This window comes from Plectropomus leopardus, chromosome 1 (assembly GCF_008729295.1).
Source record: "Plectropomus leopardus isolate mb chromosome 1, YSFRI_Pleo_2.0, whole genome shotgun sequence".
NCBI lineage: Eukaryota > Metazoa > Chordata > Actinopteri > Perciformes > Serranidae > Plectropomus > Plectropomus leopardus.
The window spans coordinates 5,660,759-5,678,871 of NC_056463.1; the positions used below are offsets into that span (position 1 = coordinate 5,660,759).

At 42.0% G+C, this 18,113-nt stretch overlaps 1 protein-coding gene across 1 annotated transcript in view; it reads left to right on the top strand.

The window, feature by feature from the left end:
• Window positions 1–604: 604 nt before the first annotated feature.
• Window positions 605–18,113, top strand: part of lrp4 (low density lipoprotein receptor-related protein 4) — a 149,953-nt gene continuing 132,444 nt past the window's right edge. The window contains exon 1 of the mRNA XM_042490760.1: window positions 605–934. Coding sequence (XP_042346694.1) covers window positions 874–934 — 61 coding nt within the window. The 5' untranslated portion in view covers window positions 605–873. The remainder of the gene's footprint in view (window positions 935–18,113) is intronic.

Below are 18,113 nucleotides of genomic sequence, written 5' to 3' on the forward strand. Positions count from 1 at the left end.
CTGAATAATGGCTGTGTAATGACCTCATCTCATGGTCATTACAGCCCACTATGGAAACCACTGCTCTGTCATTTGCTTCCATTGACTTAAGTGACAACAGAGAAGCTTTTCCCCCTCTTCTTCTTTTTCTTCTTCAGGCCACATTGTGTAAAAAAGAAAAACAGAATGAGAGGGGCAAAATAAAATTTTCCGTGCTGTGGGGGGAAGCACAAACAATTTACTCATGCTTCCAGATGCTGTCTGAATTTACTCTTTGATTTGTTGACCACCAGTCTCTTTAAAAAAGACATTGTAATTTAAGAAATGACACAACGAGAGCTGAGATTTTGAACTGGACGATTTCTTGCGGGATGGGGAGCCAGAGAGAGGGTTGAGGAAAAATACAGTGTTCAAAAACAAAAAAAAGTGTGTGATTCATTGTTTGTTTTGTGTTTTACATTTAATAAATAGGTACAGATTTGCATTTTTGCGCATTTATGCTCAATTTATTTGAAATATACTGCGTCGGACACAGCGACCTCCCCCTCAGCTTGTAATTTGGTACAACCCAGAGCTGCTTTTGGTAGCTACAGCGTCGGGAACTGGAGCACAACATGTTGGAGACCATAGGCAGCCTGTTCCCCCCAGAGTTAACTTTTTAATCCCGGTTTTGTCGTGTTATCACACACAAGAGGAAGGAGGCGGAGGAGGTCGGTGAAAGAAAAGAGGCAAAAAAAAGTCAGTCATGGTATGAGGGCGAGCGTGAAAGCCGGGAGCGTGTACATGCAACAGAAGCTCGTTGATATTTAACTGTGTGAAGAAGAAGAGGAGGAAGGAGAGAGGGAAAAAAGGGAAAGGGAAGCCCGGAGAAGCGAGAGAAAAGCGGGGTACAAGATGCAGCCGGCCGCGGTGCTGTGGGGCTCCCTGATAACTTTGCTGCTCAGCCAAAGTCCAGGTAAGAAAATGTCCGTTTTAAAAGCAAGTTGAAACTGCATGTGTTTTGGGAGAGGGGATATTTTCTTGCACCGCCGGTGTTTAATAGTATTTTGTTTTATTTCATCCTTACCAAATTGGTTTGACCCGCACATGAAAACTCAGCAGCCAAGTTTCCACCTTATTTGAGTTATTTGAAAGCGCAATTTAGGTGGCTGAAATGGAAAGTGTAGTGGAAAATGTGTGAGTTCATTGTGTTTTTTTTGTAATCTTGTTTGACAACATGCTTGTGTGAAGCGGTGGCTCGAGCTCTCATGTTTTCAGCTGGAGGTCGTGTTTTATTGATTTAAATTGACAAAATGCTGTTTCTAATGTGACATTTTGACTTTTGACACTTTTTGTGTTTATAGTCTTGAAGATTTTCATTGCACGCTACTTATCCTGCATGTCATATGTGCTGTTATGAGTGTTACATGCTGCTTAAATATGGGGTTTTGGAAGGTTTTGCAAGTTTTATTTTGGTACTACTACTATATGGGGTCTATGCACATGACTGATAGCCTGTCAGATCTCCACCTCTAGTCAGATTACCTCCAGTCCTGGCTACTGAATGACAAAGAGCCCACATCTTAAGTCCTGAATTTTATTTTAAGTTTTGGCTTGTTTTATTTGCATAGAAACTGAGAACAAGACATGAACTGTACGAAACACAACATGCGATTGATTTTGTACTTTTGCATGGGTTATAAGCTGTCAGAATGGTCTGCACATTTCCTTAAAAATACACTTATTACTTCCTCTGTCATGCATATTACCCATTGACTTGAACAGCATCCTCACAATGTCATCATCTCAGAATTACAAGGCTCTATCTGACATTTTTGTCAAAATTAAGTTACTCATATGTTTTATTCTGTGACAACTTAACAATGTGTGAGGTGTCTTTTTTTTAAAGTTATTTGCATTTTGAGGCTTTTTATTAAGAAAGCAGAGACGTTTCTATTGTTCCTACTTTGAAGCTCAGTATCTCAAAATGCAGAGAGACCTTATAATTCTAAGGTGACGATGTGTTCGTGACATTGGTGGATACAGCCTTTATTTTTCCATTCCGTTTTCAAAAAATGAGCACATTGCTCTCGAACGTGATTGCAGGTGAACTGAGTTGTTTATCTATGATAACCTACATCCTGTCCCCCCTGCCCCCAGCAGCACTTGTAATAGGTCTGAGTGATTTCCACCACCCCCTTCCTATGTTTTCTCTAACACCTTGTATTTACAACATGTTAGAACAGCCACTGGAATGCAAGGACCCTACGTAAGCTATTTCTAAACACACACACACAGCAGGCTGGGCGTCATGCACACACACACTCAGTCACACAGCGTGCCCTCTGACATGACACAAAAAGATTTACCTGACAGGACAGCAAATATGATATCTGTAATTGGCTGGTTGGACCTCAAAAGCAGGTTGCTGTAATTGTGACGATTCCTAAATGTCACCAGGATACCGTCTCCAAAATGTCAGCCAGATAAGACTCAATATCCAATTGAAAACAAAAGCCCCCCCGGATGATCCACATCCTATTTATAGTTAGGTCTTTCATTCTTTCAGATGTAGTTATCAACGTTTTCCCCCGCCTCCACTCTTTATCTGGAGCGGGGGGCCGCGCTGGTTTTGATAATGGACTTGTTCTGTCATAAAGCAATTAAGTCTGCCGGGCCTGTATCATGTCTTAAAGACATCGTGGTTGTGTTGTGCATGAGCGTCAGCTGCTGCTGGTGGCATCTTCAGTTGTGGCACAGGACATTTAGCTCAAATGATGCCTGATAAATGCAGCTTTGTTACAGTTTTTAATTCAACATCCTCAAATTTGACCGATATCATGCCAGGAATTCCAACTAAAACATTTTTAAACATCTTAGAGTGGTTTTTTTTGCTCAGTAAAATCATTTAAACTCTCATGTGACACTGACAGTCAGTCGCCCTAATGACATTATTTTAGCTCTGGTGGCTCTTAAAGACAGGATCTCATACCGCAGCTATCCCGTGGTTGGGAAACTCCAGAATACATTAAAAAAACCACATAGATACAGCTATCTTTGAACAGTTAATTGACTTGTTCAAAGCAAAAATTAAATTCCAGTGGGCCAAGGATTAAGATGTTCATAATGTTGACCACAAATATTGGCAAAGTATCATTTTAGCCCTGACACATCAGCTGTTTATTTTCTGAACTCTTGTATAAGAAGATGTACATTCTGGATTCATGGAAAGAAAAATAAAGTGCTAAAGGCTATAATTTCTAGGCTGTGTACTAGGAATGGCATTATAAAGACCAGCCGCTGGTCCCAGCTGACAGTAGATGACCCAGGGCTACGATTTATTACTCTGCTTGTGTGTGTGTGTGTGTGTGTGTGTGTGTGTGTGTGTGTTTGAGAGAGAGAGAAAGAGAGTCTCTGACATGTGTGTAAGGTCAAGATGCCTTTCTCAACTACGTCTAGTGGCCTCTTCCAGTAATAGGCTGAGTTGGTTTAATGACGTGTTGGAGAGTGTGTTATACGGTTTAATGATGTCGTCTGGGACAGCACAACCCCTCACCCACTCCTACGATCCCCGCTGGACCCTCCTCATTTACCAATCAACTATTGATTTGACTCACAAGTTGACTCTGATGTTGTTCCACTGAAGCCATTGCTGCTCATTAGATCACATTAGGTCCCCGCTGCTCGTCTCAACCCCTCCCCAATGGGGATGAGATGAGATATTTGACTTGCATGATGATCCTTCTGACTAAACTGAGACAGTGCTGCTGTATGAATCGGACAGCTGGGCAACTGTCCAAAAAGCTCCTTCCTCGAGTGGGGTTTCAGCTTCTGCAGCCAAACAAAGACGAAGAAAAGAAAGGGGACGATGACAGTAAAATACAAGGAAAGACGTGGGCGGCAGTTATTTACATCATTAAAAAATGTCTTTTGCACTTTACCACAACTCAAGGTTACATTTCAAATTGTTTGTGTAGTCCAACTAAAATTCCCAAACCAAAAAGAATTCAATTTAAACAAGACAAAAGCTGCAACAACGCATATTTGAGTTGCTGAAAGTGGTGAATATTTGGCATTTTTACGGGATAGAAGGCCTATATTGGTTTGGTGCATTGTCGAGGTGGGTCACCTCAGCAGAAATAAAAAGCACCTTTGCTAGCGTTAATATATGACCTCATTTTTTAAATTAAGCACTAATCTTCAGGGAGAAGTAGCAGAGCAAATGCCACATTTTAATGAGTATAGGTTGCAGTCTTATAATGACAGTGTATTGATCACAAGAGACGAGTACGGAATATTGAAAACTTGTTAAATGAAACCAAGGATTTGGGGGATATTTGTATCAATTAAGGTACGGTATTATAGGCATTGTTGTGATCACGGTTTTGGCATGAAAACTTTGAATATCTAAACTTATTAGTATCATCTTTACTGTAGAAAAAATCAAACAATACAAGAGTTAGATGACGTGTGTCAGGATCTGTTGCATCTCCACCTTTCCACCTCTGCAAAACCATTTCATGATTCTTGAAGACATTGTTGTTGTTATTTTTTTTACAGTAACTGGAAGGCGAGCAGATATTTAAAAAATAAAATCCAGTGTTTCCCACAGAATTAGCATCTACGAGTGACCGAAGCTGACAGTGGGGCATAGTTTGTGGAGTTTGAGTCGCAGGGTGGAGACCTTAATGTTGATCTGGTCAGACCTGATTTAATCAGATCAGATTGATGGATGAGAGGAGCAGCTGCTACAGTGTGAAAGCAAACTTTTAGACCTGGTGCATTAACAATTAAGCTTCACTTTCACTGCACCGGACGGTTCGCTCTGCCAGTGTTTCCCACAGAATAACGGTGTATGTGTGGCAGTAGCTAACACATCTTTTAAATACCCGTGTGTCCTCACACTCAATCCAATGATTTTGCGGATCCGTGAACGCAGCACAGCAGGTAGTTATCCATGAGTTCTTTCTTCCTTAGCAGCAATTTGTCACTCACTGGAGGGATAATTGATCTGTTGGTCCGTGCACAGCTGATCAGATCAGATTAATGGATGAGAGGAGCAGTTTTTAGATGTTTGCAAGTGAAAGCAAAGTTTTAGACCCAGCGAAATGAACAATGAAGTTTTACTTTTAATGATGCTCTGCTGCTCCGTCTATTCCCCAAGTGTGCTGTAAATAACTGAACGGTATACATATTCCAATAGTGCTCCTAATTAACAGTCCAATGCCAAAAATCTATTCGTGGCAGCAGATGTTTTAGTTGTGGTGGCCTGCTACAAATAAATTAATGTGTGGGAAACCCTGGCTCTGCACTGCGAGAGTGTGGTGCAATGCATAACCCAATTGAAATGAATACATGGGAAACTGTGGTATTGAAGGTAGCAAAACTCAAGAATTGTATCTCAAAATTTACACCATAAAAAGGTGAGATAGGGTGAGACAAGATCTGTCACATCTCTGCCTTGCCGCCTCAGCAAAACCATTTCATGATTATTGAATATATTGATTGTCTTAATCATTTAAGCCTCAGTGGTACTTGGAAGGAGAAAAGAAGTTCAAGCATAAAATCACAGATGTAAGACCAGCGTACAGTTTGAGTTAAAGGAACAGGGAGAGGTGAGGAGAAAGCGGGTTGAAAAGCGGAGGTGTGGAGGTTGGCCTTGTACTCGCTCTGCTGCCTTGCTCTGCGGGGGAAAGTTGCTGCCGGCCTTTGTGCCCTTCTCTGCCGCCTGTATCCCCTCATCGGATTGATTAGTCCCCTGACATTGCCCACCTCATCCTGGACTAATGCGCACTCTCACTGGTGCCCTTTTCACAGAGCCCGCAGGCGTGTTTTTGCGTACCCAGCGAGCATTAGAATGTAAATTTATGACTTTGTCTTGCAAAATAGCTCCAACACCACATTTGATTAAGCGTCCACAGAGTAATTGTGTTGGTATTAATGGCGTTGCAATGTTGATATTACAGAATAACTCAACCTACAGACAGATTTATTGCTTGCCATGAGTTGTTTTTGGTACGGGTTCCACTCTGCAGGCGACGATACTTTTCTCCAACAGAGAGAGGTTGTTTTTGAGGATGTGGCCATGGCTCAAGGCCTATGAAACGGGACTCCTTATTCCTCAAGGTTTGATTGTTTTGGCATATATGCACATTCACCTTCCACCCTGGTGACTTTCATGTCGGGGCTGAAGCTTTTCGGGGGCTTCAGGGAGAGGACAAGGGTAAATTAATGGATCTGAGACCAGAGCTGCCGTGTTGGACGAGTGCATGTGATTTTTTGAATCCTGAATGAATGTGTGTGTGTGCCCTCCTCTGGTCTAGCTGGTTAGATTGGTGTCAGCCAGGCTTTTGCTTTCACCAGGGGAAAAGCAGACTGGGCCACCTGATACCCCCACTGTGCTTTGTGTGTCTCTGCTGAGGGTATGGAATTGCACCTCCAAGGTAGCAGTGGAGGTAACCTATGATTACCCGATTCGAAGCCCCCCCTCCTCCTTCCAACATTCCCATGTGGATAAATGTCAGACCCTCTTTTCCCCCCACTCCTCTCCTCAAGTTCCTCCACCTTCCTATAAATCACCTTGCTCTCTCCTTGCAAGGCCGGCCTCCTCTGCGAGAGACCCCCCGGGCGAGCTCTCGTCTTTGGGGTCGGTTCTGATTTCAGAACATGATGCCACGGCCCCGGGGCCCATTTCAATTACGTTCAGAGCGCTAATATATGTCACAGATGTCCACTTTGCACACGAGCAAGCAAACAAACAAAATCGACCACTGGCAGCCCCCAGTGCGGAACAGCGGCAATTGGCGGTCCACTGGTAGATATCTGTGTCCAAAATTTAATTCTGTTATACTGATTTTGCTGCTGCTTTCAGACACTAGAAAGATGATGAGAGATTGCCACCTATGTGTTTGTGAGACCTGATGTTAGAAGTAATTTTAAATGTGCAGTTTAGGTCATTGGGCTTTGGCCAAAAGAAAGTCAAAAGAATTAAGATGCATTTTAACATCTGGACAGGGACAAGAGATGTCAATGAGCTTTTCCAACTTACTCTGGGCCATTTCAAACATCAAAACATATCATCTTTAAGTTTCACCTTTATTTTGAAATTCCCCTGGCATGTCTGTGTCACCTTTTCTGCACAAGCACACCTCCTTCCTAAACATTTGAGCAGTGCTGGCGGCCCAGTGCCAGGCACATAATGGTAAGCAGCCAAGAAAAAGTCTTTGAGGAAATTTACTGATGTGGTCTCATATTGATCGCAGGTCCCGGAATTGAAACAAATTGAAAATCTTATTGTGGCAGGCTTTGCAATATCAGCCAATACTGTGTGATTGTCCAAAGAGTTAATATAATATTGTATCATTAAGAGACTTGTGACTGACACCCTATTGTAGAGTAGGGATATGCTGAATTAGTTCACTAGTCCATTAAATGTTTCTACTTTCACTAATCAGCACCAGATATACTCGGTTAAAGTTATTATGAAAAGAATATGGTAAACGGATCTGCACTTGTCTGGCTTGTCTTGTTGTTCGACCATTTAAAGCACAGTCATGCTACAAGTCACCGATTGTGAGTATAAATCACCGATTCATACACATTCACACACATTCATACACTGGTGGTCGAGGCTTCCGTACTAGGTGCGACCTGCTACTCAGGTTTTTTGCATTCTGATGAAACAGCCATCAGAAGCAATTTGGGGGTCAGTATCTTTCCCAAGGATACTTCAGCATGTTGACTTGAGGAGCTGAGGATCGAACCGCCAATCTTCCAATTAGTGGACGACCCGCTCTACTTCCTGAGCCACAACTGCAATATGCAATTGTGTTCACCCAGTGAAAATGCCATTGTACTAATCAGGCATGTTTCTAAGACATTCATTTTCCAAAGAATACTGTTTTTTTATGATGTTATTTGGTATCATTATCATATCGTGCTGTTCATGATGCACGTTGCGAAGTTGCACACATTTCAGTGGCGTTTAAATCAGGATTTGTTACTTTAAAAATGTGATTTAACAATTTCAAATGGTTCTTATATGTTTAACTTTAAATGTCAAATTGTGCTCAATTTGAATGCTTTCTGGGTGGTTTCTTACTTTAAAACTAGTCATCTGTCCTAAGTTTAGGTTTCTGTTAAAATGTCTGGGAACTTAGTTGTTAGGAACATTCCTATTTTAGAGTGGGTTGCAATTAATCTTAGGCTTGGTGGTTTGATCCCTACTGCCTCCTGTCCATATGGAAAAGTGTCCTTGAGCAAGACACTAAACCCCAAATTGCTCCCAATGGTGGAGCTATTGACCATCGGTGGGTGAGTGTGAATGGGTGAAAGAGAGACAGTGTGCCACACAAATGTAGTCTTGTCTGTCTTTTCTCATCTGGAGCTGGTAACACCAGAAAAAAAATCCTTAAGGTGTGTTACAAAATTGTTGGTGTTAGTTTTAAGAATATTTCTTGTTTGAGTGCTGTGGGATTCCCATCCCTTTTGACAGTAAATTTTCTCTCCGAAACCTTAGGTAACATAGCAACAAGAGAAAAGCCCACAGGGCACACATTTGTACAACAAGTGTTCTGTAATGCTGTTACTTCACTGTCTTTAAAAATGTACATGTTACATGGAATTCAGGCCACATCACCGCAGAGGTTTGGTATCAAAAGAGACGTTCGTCATTTTTTAGGCCATGTAGTATGAATCTGAGTTCCTCGGGGGTTGTAGATTATTGGAGACTGTAATAAACTCTAGTTCTCTGTCTCAGCGGGGGTCTGCTGTAGAGGACAGAAAGATAAGCAGGGTTGGAGACTAGCTGTCTGCACACAACCAGGGGAGGGGGGCAGGGACACAAAGACATTTTGAAGGACACACACTTTTACGGATCCATAGTAACTTAATTCTTCAGCTTCACTCCTCCCTCACTGGGGAAAAAGCATCTGCAGGGATGCTGATGAAACTCTGGCAAATTTGGTTGAGGACGTCAGTGTGAAGCGATTGTGGCTTCGGCAGAATTTTGTGATGAAAGGCCTCTTTTCGTCCCCAAATGTGGTTTCAGCCATGCATTAAAAATAAGCCACTTATTCATGTGTATTGTCTCATAACCAAGACATCACGGGATCCTCTTTGCAGACAAAAAGAGGACATTTATCTGATCCCAGTGGCGACTGGGAATTTATACAGCCATATTTTCAGCGTGTCTAATGGCTTTAACTGCACAGAGGGCCACACACAAACATATGGTTTGGGGATGACTTTTGTCCGTGGGCAGAAGAAACATCTGATCAATTTTTCAGTGTAGGACAATTGTCCTCTTGTCATCTTGGGGGGGAAGGGGGTGTCCAATCAATCATGGAAATGAACAGCCAGTTGAAAGTTTTATTTCAGAATAGATGGCAGTTAAGTGTTAATATCCCTCTGTTGGGTGATCATATCTTAATAATTGATGAAACTCTTGGATGTAAGGCTTTTCATTTTTATGTTGCGGCAATTAGGAATTCCATAAGCAAAATTTCTTCAGGATTTTCTTTTTGATTAATCAAGATTGCGAGTAAACGCTTGTAGAAAAGTTGGAAATACAATATTCTATTGTAAATGTTTTCTCTTTCTCAACAATTCTCATGAAAAGGTCAAAGCCAACAATGAACTGGCCCTTATTAAAGGAGCATTGTGTAAGATTTAGGGGGATGTAGTGGCATCTGGTGGTGAGGATTTTAGATTGCAACCAGTTGAAATTTAGAAATTCCTGTTTAGAATTTCTTATGTTTGGCTGGTCGGTTGGCTGTTAACCCAGTACCTGCTAATGTGTGCTCACCTTTGTTGGCTAGTAACTGAAGATCTACACATTCAGGAGGTATTTACCAGGATGCGAATTATCCGTATGTCTTTTCCTCTCTTAAACAAAAGTATTAGGTGATTAAAACCGTTAAAAACACTGAATAAAGTAGTTAAAAAAATCAGTGTTTTTCCTATGCTGCTTGTTATGGAGGGGCTGCTTAGTATCTGGCAGAGGAAAAGACGCCAATGGACCTATGTAGAGACAGTGGTTTGTCCGCTCTTGGCTACTGTAGATTCATGACGGTGCAACATGACGGACTCTTGGACAAGGACTGTCCATGTTCCTTTATTACCATGAATGTGCCCACTGTAGTTAAACGTCACTTAGTCCCATAAATATCATCAGTTTAGATCACCAGAGCACCAAATGCATGTTAATCTGCTCCTGAAAATAGTCCTAAACAAGGGCTCAATGTTTCCTTGTTTGAGTATTGTTTGACAAAAACTAAAGCGCCCAGCTGCTTACAGGATATAAATATCTACAGAGACAGAGACAGACAGCCTTCTTTACTAACTGGACTAGAACTCATTCACTACGCCAAGGTCATAGACATGTGCGTGTGTGTGTGTGTGTGTTTGTCTGCGTACATGCTCTCTACTACAGCTCATGAACACTCTGCAGCTTCATGGAAGGGGAGGGGATGATGCTTTTTCGGTTAATTGATGTCAAAGCTGTGACTCCAGTTTTTGTTTCCCTTCAAAATGTTCATCACAAACACACACATTTGCTTCCTCTGCATTAGTATTTGGCATGTGTTTCTCAATGAAAATCTATGTTTTGAGAATTAAACACTCGCTGCCTGCAGGGTCAAAAAATGTGTAGCTAGCTCCTTCCTCCTTCAGTTTTGGTTCACAGCAACAACTGCAAAAAAAAAAAAGACTCATAGAAACCTGTCAGACCGACTTTTGTGTTATATGAAGGTGGTAGTATGGAAACTTTGGCGCATATTTTGCAACATTTGGTAGTTTTTTTTACTCTGTGGCTCTTTGTCACTAAAGGTTTTCATTTTAACTGCTGTAATTTTGAGCTAAATGAAAAACCAACAGTAAAGAAAGGAAAGTTTTCAGAGCCCCATTCAAGGCTTCAGGAGGTGAGTATTTGATACTTAAAGCCCAGATGACCATTTCTTTCCCTTTGCCAAATGTTTTGCAGGTTCGTTCTTTTTTTAATATTTGCCAAACTGCTACCTTTATTCTCACGTGGGATCCTTCTTTTTCTGTTTTCCTGATTGTATCTCTGCTCCTCCTTGTGCTCAGAAGCTCAAACTCCTCCCGGTTGCTTGCGGTCACCATCTTTAACGTCCTGCCCCCCCTCTGTGTTCACCAATGGTGGTCCTGCACACAGGAGCCTTGCAGCTGTCTCATAGCTCACCTCCAAAAGGTGCCTAAACGAAGGCCCCTCAGCTCTCTCAACATGCCTCCATACACAAACTGCCAGTTCAGCCATATGCTCAGGAACACACACAGACACCCACAGCTTCCTTCTCCAGCTTCAGATAAGATTAGAGTGTGATATGATTTGACTGAGACCCCTCACACACTTACTCAGCATACTTTCTCCCCAACACACACACTCATGAGTGTTAAATCAAATAACACGTCAACAGATCCTGTCTGGGCGTTTACACTTTTGGAAACTGAAGTTAAAGCTTTAGTCTATGTAGTGAAGAATAAGTTAATCCTGTAGTTACTTCTTTTCTTAATCTCATGTTTAGCTCCTGTCGGTGTATCAGCCGATGTGGGTGTGTCACTCAGCTCTATAGAAAAACAGCTGAGAAGACTTGGGTGACTTTCCGATCATGTACAGTATGAGCACATGTTGTATCGGTGTCGCCCTTCCCTTCTCTGTGACGCTACAACTGCAGGGAAGCACCTGCTATGTATCTGATGTCCGTCTAGCCGTGGAAATCAGCAGGAGGCATGCTGCAGCACCTATGGAATTAAAAACACGTCTAAAGAAATGTCAGACACTCGCAAAAAGCTGATTTAATGTGACACCACCTTCTAAAGGCTACAGTACCGCTGTAAATATGAAAGTGTGAGAAAGGATAGCTGACAGCTCTCAGTGTAATCTGTCATCAAACAATATATACATAAACAAATATACAACAATCAAAATTATTTTTTTATGTATCAATTAATGTATTGATTATTCTATTTTTATCACGTGATTCTATAAATCACATGATAAAAGTTTTAAGATGTCATGTTATGTCTGATAAATAGTTCAAACACAGAAAAATAACAGCAAATCCTGACATTTGAGAAGCTGGAGGCTCACAATATTTGGCATTTTTGATTTAATAAAGTATTTAAAATATTCATTGATTTATCAAAATTGGCAATTTATTTTCTGCTGATAGAGTAATTGCTCAGACATTTCAGCACTGCAATAAATACAGATAACCACAACGAACTGGAAAATAACACAATGTGTCCACAAAGCAGGGCAGTATTTATAATGTATATTGGGTGGGGGGGCACATGTCCCCAATATTAACATATGTTCAAAATGTCTCCCCAATAAACTGATAAAAATGTAGAGATTTTTTTCTTTTTTGCAAATGTTCTCATCATCACAAATATCCTAACAAATTGCCATTATTAGTATTACCACCAGGTCTACTTTTCTGCTTAACTGCAGTTCTGAGTGGGGATTGTGCAAGTGGCGTTGCAGAATCCCAGCAGAAGCCGTTGCATGACTTCTATGAGTCGGTACAATCAATGTCAAACACTGTACTATTTATTTCATAACTTTCCAATGTATTAAAAATCAGAAAACCTGAATGCTAGAGTGTTATGTAGGGTCACTTCGACTGGTGCAGTTTTAGTTAAGTTTAAGTATGTCGTTAAAAAGGTCATTGAAAGTCACAGTATACTATATCACAGAGAAATCATTAAATCATAGTTTAATATGTCATTAAAAAAAGTTGTAAAAAGTCATAGTGTGCGCACCTTTATTGTACGGCCATCAATCAATCAGTGGCACTCAGTCATCAAAACTTAAAAATGCTCTGAAATTGTCAGTTCAGATGTTCAGTTTCAAAAAATGTCCCCTGGCTGCGAGTTATTTTCCAGTTTATTCTAGTGTGTTGTGCTGCTTGATGATCATATCCATGATTGCCAATTGCTTGTGTCCCTGCCGATTTTGAAGCAATCATCCACTTGCAATAACATCCTAATTATTGTGCTTTTGTAATCTACTAGTAATTTGCCAAATTTGAATTCGCATCAAACACAATCAAGATCTTATGAAACACAATCAAGGTTCATGATAACTGAGACTGCTGTTCCTCTGGTACAGTACCGACTTCAATGGAAATTAGGACACACTACACCGCAGGTAGTGAACTGCTAGCTTGCAGAAAATGAGGAGTACACACTCACTTTTTCTCTCTCACAGTAATTATCTGAGCGTAGCTCATGTACACACACAAACACACAGCTGAGACTTCCTCGGGGCTCGTATGATCTCAGAGTGACTTTGCCCTTCTAGAGTGACATCTCTCACTTTTGTCCCCTCGATACTGACGCACCGTGATGTCACCTCAAAGTGTGAGAGCTGAAACTTGACTCCTGATGCACAGACACAAACACACACACACACACACACACACACACGCTTGACCTGAGAGAGCGCACATGCCTCACAGCTTGTCGTTGGAGGTGAAGCACTGTACCTGTGTGATTCATGGAGGGAAAAATGTTTGTCCCGCATCACGCTTTACATTCATCCCCCTACCACTCTTTCTTCTTTACTATTTCCTTTCAATGGACCCTTCCCCGACAGGCCTTAACTCAGCCTGTGATGAAGGAAATGGAGGTTGTAGTTGTGAAGGTGGTGAGGGTCTTTATTATACAAACAGTGAAGGGCTTTGGAGGCCCCCTTTGAGGCCTGGAGCTGGAATGGGGACGCGACTGAAAGCGCTGCACTCCCTAATGAACTCGAGTGGCCCATAGAAGCGGGGCCTTTTCACAGAAGCCAAGGAGGACAAAGTGTCAAAACAAGCCCAGCCCCTCTTCGTTCACAGGGGCTAAACGCCGCCTTTTGACTCTGTGGAGTGTGGGCATCTGAAGGGGAGGCCATGAGGAGAAAGGAGGGGGAGGCAGAATGTACTTGTTAAAACAATGGCCTCTTAAATCAAGCACCCCTCCTTGCCTCTCTTCTTCTCCTTAGCTCCTCCGCTCCCGCCTCCCTAACCCCCTCCTTGTATCGCCTCGACTTCCAATTAGACCTACTCTTGCACAAGCAGTTGAAAGCCCCATATATCGCGGGGGCCTCAAAGGAGAGGCTTTGGAGTTGCGTCTCTGTAGCAGTGTTGCTTCTATGAAAAGATCCTTAGTATTCAGAGGAGAGCCCTGTTTGGGCTCCTAAAAGCACTCAATCTGCCACTGGGGAGTAGTGTACCATCCTGTCCCCTCCGTTTGCCGCCTCTACACTCCCTTCTGAGCCACTCCACCCCCTCCATTCCTCGCTCCTCCGTCCCACCCTCAGCCAAATCTCTCTCTTCTGTTTGTGACCCCTCCGTCGTTCCTCCATGCTTGGCTGCTCGCGGGCCCGGGGCAGGAGCCGTGCACGGCCGGGGCCCAAGCCCTTGCTCGCTCGCTCGCTGCCTCCCTCCCTCCTAGTTGTTTAGCCATGGATGAAAAGCGGAGACAAATATGTCTGTGGTTCAAAGTCCATCCCGGCAATTACAGTGACTGATTAAAGAGTTGGCCTGCACAGGCAGCTATGTATAATACTACAACTCCCACTCAGTGTTTCATAACAGCACCTTCAGAATAGAACTGAGCTCAGCAGCGCCTGATAAGGACCCATGGCTGGCTGAGTCCACTGTTTACGGTGCAGTGATCGAGAGTTGGTGCCATAAAAGGGGCCACGATTGTTTTATGGCCAGACTTTATAATAAGCAGAGCAGACAGTGTTGTTAAATTATTTCTCTGCATTGAATAGAAGTAAAAACTGCAAGGGTGAAACAACAGTTGAGGGATCGATGGACTTTGAGAGTGCTGCAACCAAACAGCCAATAGATCACCAGCAATTGCTTACTTTTTTCCCATTTCATGACATTTTACAGTGCATACGGTTTTGACAGACTTGCCAAAACAGTCAGTTTTAAAGGAGCAGTTTAAAAGATTCAGCTTTAGTGGTGTTGCAGATTGCTACCAGCTGAAACTTCTTCCAGTTAGAATTTCTTCAGTGTTTACTGTTTACAAGACTTTTACCGACAGCCGAAAAAAAACCATGAATTTCCCTGTCTAGAGCCAGTGTTTGTCCGTTCTGGGCTACTGTAGAAACATGGTGGACTTTGTGGATGAGGACTCATTCCCTATGTAGATATAAACGGCTCATTCTAAGGTAACAAAAACACAGAGATTCTTGTTTTCAGGTGATTATACACTAAAAAAAAACGTACTGGACCTTTAAGACATTCCAAAGATGGTAATTTAGTGTCATTTATGACACTCTAAATGCTAAATGAATATCTGATTAATTGAAAAAATTAATCATTAGGTTGATCAATTGCAAAATAATCATCTTTTTCAGACTGGACTTTTCAGGCTGTTTTAGGCATCCTTGGGTCGTCATGCTTGTATTTGCTGTAAAAATGTACATCTGTCGTCTCTCGCCAAACAGCCACATCAGTCTCGCAGCCCCGGAGCTCCGCTTGACAAACAAAAGCTGTACTGTTTGGTGTTGTTTATCTGCGAGGTTGTACTCAGATGTTTGATTTACTTTGGATTTTGGACTCTGTCATCAGCACAAATGGTCTTAAATGCAGGACTGTGATTTCAACAGGGGATAATTTCAAGTGTAAGCAGTGTTTGCAAGATTGAGACTCTTTTGAACTTGTGATCTCAAAGATCTGCTGTACTTTCACTATAGCTGCAACTTCAAAAAGGTTGACACTGATTTGAACTCTGTGCTCAGAGCTTAACGCACAGTGTACAAGTATTATATGTCAGCTGCTAAACAATATTGTATGAATGTCCTACAGTCTTGAAAAATAAAACCCAGAAAATAAATCATAAGTAAACAATGGAGGCTAAAATTTTGCAAGACAAAGAATTAATAATCTTCTAGTGCTTTCAGTTTTGAATTCTGAAAGTCTAATAGGTAGATGCCGGCATATGAGTGAGAATATTTTTCTTTAAAAAAATGAAGAAGCATTATATTTGCTGGGAGGAAGAAAAGCGAAAAGGGGATGAAAAATGAGTGATACAGTGTAACCGTGACTTTGCCTGAGGATTGTAGTAGCCACTCCCAGGGACCAGAGTTAGTCTTCATGCCTCGAGGCAAAACTATGGGAAGATAATAACAACAACAAGACTCTCCACCAGAACCAGGGGAACCATCTGCCTGGGCTGAAGTGAACTGAAGCGGGCCGCAACAATACTCTGCTGAGAGTCAGCGCTAATTGGGTCAGCATGATTTTCCACTTTTGTTGCTAGGTGGTTGATCTATGGGGCTTCTATTCTGAGAAGAGCCTACTTAAGTTATTGTATCGGCCATCAAGAGACAAATCCATCTATGTTGGGCAAAGTCCATCGTCTCACATTGTCCTCATTTTCATTTAGCCCACATTTATTTTAGAGAGCTTGTTCCAAATCGCAGTCACAGCCCGAAATGGGTTCTCTCAAAGGCTTGTTCACCTTCTTTTGTAATTTTTGTGAATAGGCTAAATTGTGTTTAACTTTGAGACTTTGGCCTTGAGTGTCCGCTTTCTATCATTGTCACGTATAAGAGGGACACCACTGAAGATAGACTCTCTGGATTGTGGGCCAGCTCGTAACAAGATGCTCGGTGGATTTCCTAAAGATAATCCATACAGCAGGGACACTCAACTTACTTTGCTTGGGGGCCACTTTTGCAAAAGAAAGGAGACCAGGGGGCAGTTGTAGCAGCCTCACTTGCTTCTAGGTTTTTATGGACAATTCTAGAATTGGGGGGCATTTTTTTTTTGATGCAGTTTTATGCACTCCAGCACCATATGTATACTAAGTATAAAAAAACTCCCAGTGTGAATCACTTTGTTTTTTTTTATTGTGAATTAGAAAATGGTTGTTGGGTCAACTGGCACCCCATCAGGGGCCAGATGTGGCCCGCGGGCCAGATGTTGGGTATTACTGCCGTACAGGATGCCTGCATTTTTGTCTGAGAATACAGGACAGAAGTAATAGTTTAGTAGTAAAGGTTTTGAGTCATATGAAACATGTCGAATGCTTCACTTTAGCTGCAACAACAATTTGCACATATTAGATCATATTAGACAAGGACAGAAATCTTGAGCATGACATAGCCCAAAATCTCCCACATAGCTTTGCATTGGTGGCAGATGCTGAGAGTGTCCATTGCTCCTAAATTATGAGGTGATTGGAGATGGAGCAGCAGGCTGCAGGGATGTTTTTGTCCGGACCTGGAAGACTTGTGCTGCTTACAGATCCTGTCCAGGTGTTAGCCTGGGAGGGAGAGGAAATCTGGGGCACAGTTAAATCAGAGCCAGGCCTGGACCCAGCCCCGTAGGCTGGAGCAGCGTGCTGGAGTTGGACTGGGCTTTTGAAAAACTCTGGTCAGTGTCCAGACTGGTCTGTTCATTTTCACAGTTTCACTATCCTTGGTAGTTTTATGGTTTTGGTTTCACTCATAGACAGAATAAGTGCCATAAGAGCTTAACTGTTTGCAGCAATGAAAAAATGAGCAGCTTCCTATCCAGTTGCAGACCAGTTATATGTGTTTTTTCTTTAATTTTGGTAAAATTTTATAATCCAAATTGATATGCAGATACCTCTTAAACTATTTAATTTATTAATCCAACCAGGATTGGACAGGAAGCAAGCATTAGATGTACCACTGTGGGTTAGGATGCTGATGGATGCAGAGCAAGTGAGGCGTCTGTCAATTTTGATGGACGCTGATGATGTGGAAGGGAGTGATGTATGTGTCAGAATATGTTTTGGTGATAGAAAGGAGGGTGCCAGGGTGCATACTGAAAGGGTAGTTAAATTTGAAAATGTCAAATATGGGCACACTCTGTACTTGAAATGCATGATATTGTCAGGTATGAATGAGCCCAGTGAAATATGTTGCGGCCTGAGGATTTGACATCATCTGTCCTATCAGCCTGTTTACCAATAAGCCCAGTTTAGACCAAAGATTCGCTTTCAGATGAGTTGAAACTTGTAATGTGCAATGCACCAGTCTGCAGCATTCTGAAAACCTGACACAACAATGCGACAAAATGAAATGGTGTATTGTCTCCATTGCAAAGACTCTATGTACTTTTGCTCTAAAGTCCAGCTTTTAAGGCTTAATTTTTTTTGCTAAA